The 5,605-nt window shown below is 41.6% G+C and overlaps 1 protein-coding gene across 1 annotated transcript; it reads left to right on the top strand.

Moving 5' to 3' along the window:
• Positions 1-3,671: 3,671 nt before the first annotated feature.
• lrrc18b (leucine rich repeat containing 18b) lies at positions 3,672-5,148 on the top strand (the record flags this gene model as incomplete). Its single annotated transcript, XM_079237768.1, has 2 exons — positions 3,672-3,929; positions 4,717-5,148. The coding sequence occupies 2 exons, from the start codon at positions 3,672-3,674 to the stop codon at positions 5,146-5,148; spliced, it is 690 nt and encodes a 229-aa protein (XP_079093894.1).
• Between the last annotated feature and the right edge of the window lie 457 nt (positions 5,149-5,605).

Here is a 5,605-nt window from a genome sequence, read left to right as displayed (position 1 = left end):
TCTCAAAGAAGAGAACGTTCCTCACATGAGGAAAGATGCTCAGAAGATGTTGGTTCTCTTTGGATCTACCTACATGAGAACAAACATTCTAGTGATGAAGTTCAACAGATCAGATCCTTTCTTACTGATACCTGTCAGCTGTCACATCTCCACCTCATTCAACCAGACTTCATGCTCTTGTTCAAGCAACACAGACTGGACTTTTCTCACCAAGTAAGAACAACTGAACTGGAAAACATCAAAAGCACTTATTGCTTTTGTTTAAAGTTAATAAATTGCTGGTCTTTAACATACATATTTAAGGTACGGTTTACATTTTTTTAAACTTATTTTCATAGCCTTATTGTAACATGTATTCTTACCAGGAGCAGCTCAAAACAATAGAATTTACAGTTTTTTAATAAAGTAAAAACATTCATATTGAGTTAATTGAATTAAGTTCAGACTATTGGTTCGGCCCTCCACAACGGTCCAAATTTCTCATGCGGCCCCTTGGGACAATGAATTGCCCACCCCTGGACTAAGGTATGTTAATGACATGTGGTTCCCAAGCACTCTTTGGTGACGTGGTTGATTACATTACTGTCATCTGTGCATCATCGTATAAAGCCCGCCCTGACAATTTGATTGGTCCGAACAATTTTCAATTTTGGATAATTTCTCCCCAACGGAGCAGTGCCAGACCGAACTTCCAGACCTCAAATGTTGTGGGCGGGGCTAAGTTTGGCTGGTACCAGTCTACATCTTTAGCATACCACCCAAAAATCCACTAGAATGCATCAAATAACATCTACTTAAACCAAAATGTCCTGGGGGTGGACCATCAGCTATGTCTTTGCTTCACAGAATGGAACCAATGTTGTCCATCTCCAGTAGGCCGCCCCTATCAACGACTTTGGGCCCCACAAACCACCAGAATGCAGGGTACAACATGGGGACAACGCCAAATTAATTCCAATTTCCTGATATTTGAGCCACCAACGTGTGTCTCAAAATCTCACTCCAAGGTTTTTTGAAAAGTTGGCAGCTCTGTAGATATAAGACAATAGGTATGACACCATGTCAGCTGTCCACTCTTGATTGCAAGAGTGCTGGGCTTTGAAGCAAATTGGACATCTGGTCAAACCATGTATTTTCAACTTCCGGGATCATCTTGCTAACACTCACTAACTATCATTTGCTGTGTAGCTACAATAGCTAACTCTGTATGAGTAGTGTTTAGTAGTGTTTAAAGGAATTGTCTTCCTTTTTCTTTCTTTTTTTCTTTGCTCTCTCTCTCTCTCTCTCTCTGTCCTGTTCACAAATGCTTAGATGTACACGCACACGCAAACACACAGGGCGCACATTTCTAATCACCAGATGTAATCTGAACTGTCGCGTGCAGCGCCTTACTCAATTAGGTCAGCACCATTTCCTCCAGTGTGTCCTGTGTCTCCTGACCTGTATTTCACACTGTTGAGGGAAATGAGTCAGGCTTATGGACCATATACTACTTTCGTCTGCTGTTTCAGGAAAACTGATATATGAAACAAAAAAATAAATACAAATCCACACCAATAAAAGAGCAGGTCTGGTCTAAAGGGATTCAATACTTAACATTACAGATCATTTGGCATTTTGTGGGTAGATTTTCCACAGTCTACACGGCTGCGTTTGCTTTGACCGACACAGTGGAATCTAAACCCTAACCCAAGCAGACTTTTCTCTTTTCTGTGGGATGATTATATTTATTGCCATGATTCACGTGTGTGTTTACATGCAAACGATATACCCTTCTTTATGTGGTATCATAAGTGACCTGATTTTAGTTTGGTTCATGCAAAATTGCATTTACTGTAATAACCAGGTTTGAATAATGTCTCAGACACAAAACTCTGATTATGTGAAAAAAGGGTTAGGATTCCCACATTCAAGCTTTGCTTTTACTTTCAGAAGAAACCTCAGAGTCATGCAGAGTTTTAGCGATGCTATTCTATAACAAAAACGAAGTGGGCTGGCGTAGTTTAATGCAGTAGGCTGAAAAGAAAGGCCTCTGACAAGCTACATACACGAGAACCCGACTGGTGTACATTATTTGAGTATTTACACTAGTGTCAATCAATGGTCCTATGAAACAAGGCCGGCTGTACATCTTTGAACCACATCATACAAGTTGAGAAGTAAGTCTGCCTCTCATTTACAGGTCTCTGATTGGCTATTGACAGTATTTTGGATGTACAACATTTGCTTCAAAGTTGGTGGTGACAATGGTCTTATTCCTCAAATATTCACATTGATTTAATTGAGTTCTTTGTCGGTGTGCCTGCCTGTATCTGTTTATCTTGACGTCATACACCTGATACAACTTCCTGGTGCGTGTGTTTGTGTGTGTGTGTGTGTGTGTGTGAGAGAGAGAGAGAGAGAGAGAGAGAGAGAGAGTCATTACAGCCAAGTCACTGCAATAATATCAAAGCTTGGTGAAAATGATTTACAAACACAGAGTTTGTTTTATTATGCTTTGATCATACATTAAAATGCATTTTAATGTGTATTTCCTTGGTATGTAAAACACATTTTGGCACGACAAAAAAAAGATGTGTATCTTCTTAAAAAGGATTGATATGTTTCTAAATCATTACGTTAGCATGTTTTGATCTCCATAAACAAGCATTCAAAAGCCAGATTGAAATTTCCCTAAATGATTGTGTGTGTTTGTTTTCAGACAGAACAAGCAATGTTCAGTGTGTCAGATTGTGACTGGAATAAGCCAAGTTAAAGTACCATGAAGGTAACATCCTGGAACTGTATAATAGTTAATGTTTCGCGATGAGGATTTCAAATGGTAAGATAGTTAATAAATAACCAGAATACAAAATCCACTGCACAATTCTGCTCAAATCAGTCTTTTTTTTCCCATGAAGCAAAATATTTCATGTGATCAGCAGATCAGTCTCGCTGCTCTTTTTCAGAGACCTGGAAACCATAAAGCCTCCACTATTATGCAGTCAGTGACAAACATCGACAGCTTCGTGTGTGGCGTTTTGATTTAATTTCTGCCGGCACACCAGGAAAACAATAGGGACCTGCTGTCGCTGCTCACAGCAATAAAGTCTAGTGAGAGCTAGCAGCAGTTGCCTAGGAACAAAATAAAACAAATCCCTTGTCCGGCAAGTGAGTCTGTCTGACGGATAGCCGCTGCACAGCGTGTCAGCTCTTTCCTTATCTAACAACAATCTGACTTGTGTTTATTTTTACAAATCTTTTTCTTTAACATCTTGATACAGAGTGTAATTCTTAGGCTGGACAAAGAGATCAAGAGGTCAAGTTGCAGAACGTGTCCGGAGTCTCTTTTGTCTTTTTTCCCCTGCGATTCAGTGTGCTGGATCTAAGGAAGCAGACTCTTAGTGCTGGTAAGGAATCAAAGAGAGAAGTAAATCTCCTGAACAGTATTATTCTTAAACAGTGTTTTGCTGTACGCTGATTACAAACTGTAAAGCACCCTGCAAAGTGTTAGTTAATTTGCGTTGTCATGGGATAATGGGTGATGATGTTGTGGATATTTAGGAACTAAACTCCACTGTTTCAGCTGGCTGGACTGTGGTGGGTAACGTGACCTTTCAGACCGGAGCCCCTCTCGACTCCTTAGTCACTGTCCTGTATCTCCCTACAGCAGGATGGCCAAGGGGAAGAAAATGGCCAAGGGGAAGAAAACCAAAAAGGCTCAAGGGAAGTCAATCACCTTGAAAGTGGCTCAGAACTGCGTGGAGTTGACGCTGGACGGCAAAAGTTGTTTGGATCTCAGCTTAAAGGAGGTCACCGTGGTGCCAAAGTGCATCCAGAAGCTGTGTGAGATGGACAAACTGGACCTGAGCCGGAACCTGATCAGAGTGGTCCCCGACTTCATTGAGCGTTTCATCAGAATCTCTGTTTTGGATCTGCACAGCAACTATGTGAGTAGGACAGATGCTTGAGGGAAATTAAGCTTCAGTGAGTGATATATGACCTCAAGCAACTATTTCATATCTCATGCGGATCTGAAAGAAATATCCTCAATGATGTCGCAAGGGTTATTTCGACATGTGTAACCAAAAGGCTGCACAAAGGAGTGTTTACATAAAGGAGTGTTTACCATGCAGGGACAGTATTGAGTTGTTGGCTCCATTAGTTAGCCATATTGGGTCCTTTGATTTTCCTGGTATATGTTGTATGTTTAGTGTTTGTGTGCCACTGTATGTAATGTGCTCCATGTACTCTGCATGTATCAGGCAGCGATTAGTTCCTGGACATCTCTATTTTAAAATATGTGCCATCCAAGCACAAGTTAAACTGAAATAATAAAGGCTTTAAAACTAGAGTCTAACTCAAAACCCCTGAAAGAGATGGGGTCCTAAAAAATTATTGAATAATCTGTACTTTCTGTTTATATTGTGTTTTTTATTTTTATTGACACATACACGTTGAGCCTTCCGGGCCCTCGTAGGGTCTGGTGTCACGGGGTAGTTGACCAGTTTGCTAATTTTATTTGTAATGGAGTGTCTGATTGGTTGCCACAGTGTCTGATAAACACTCCCCCGTCCCTCTTTGTCTTTTTCTCGGCAGAGCATTGTCTGCATTCACAGATACAACAACGATACATTCAAACACATGAAATACAAAGTAAATAATACATAAAAAAGTATGAATTGGTATATTGCCCCATTTGGTGTCTTAAAATTGTGTTTGTGGTTTTTATTGCAGCTGGAGCAGCTGCCAAAGACTATTGGCCGCCTCCAAAACCTGCTGATTTTGAACCTGTGTAACAACCGCCTGACGAGCCTCCCCGGCGAGCTCGGCCTGCTGAAGAAACTCCACACGCTCAACCTATCCATCAACCGCCTGGTGGCCCTTCCCTTCTCCATCGGTGCCTTGAAGGAGCTCCGCCTCATCGGCCTCGCCGACAACCGATTCACCCGCGTCCCCGGCTGCCTCTCGAAACTGACAAAGCTGGAGAGGATAGACATGAACAGGAACCCCATCTTCACCGCGGAGCCTGCCAGTCACGAGTCCCTCACGGTGACAGAGGGGCTATATCTGGTCAAGGAGAGCATCCTGTGTGAGGGCTGCCTGAGGAAGAGCCGAATTGAGAGGAAGAAGTTGGAGGAGGCGGTGAATGGGCAGGAGCCAGAATGAGTGGGGATACCCAACTTGATGACCCGGGAAGACAAGGAGATGGAGAGATTGGTGCAAGTAGAAGAAAGTGAAGAAAAAAAAGTGGTATTGGACCCTCAATTGGAAAGCTGTGATAAATTGCACTGCAGCACCATCTGCTGTTTTGAAACATACACTAAGGAGCCTAATAAACACCCCCTGCATGTGCATGATGGACGAGGATCCTTACGAACTTACTTATGTGGAGCTGGTGTCCCTTGAGTGTTTTGACAAGGAGACAAGACTCATCAAGCTATCTCAACCTTCTAAAGTTTTTCAAAATAAATTAGCTTCATATAAAAATGGGCCTCTTTAATGACACAAACCTAATCTGTGGTCACTTTTGGGATTTTCTTAAAAAAATTAACTTTCAAGCAACAATTTTCTTTCACATTTTCACATTTTCAGCAGACACACACTTGATGTGTATTATATGTAT

The sequence above is a fragment of the Taurulus bubalis genome, assembly GCF_910589615.1.
Source record: "Taurulus bubalis genome assembly, chromosome: 2".
Taxonomy (NCBI): Eukaryota; Metazoa; Chordata; class Actinopteri; order Perciformes; family Cottidae; genus Taurulus; species Taurulus bubalis.
This window is presented reverse-complemented; position numbering and strand designations above follow the sequence as displayed.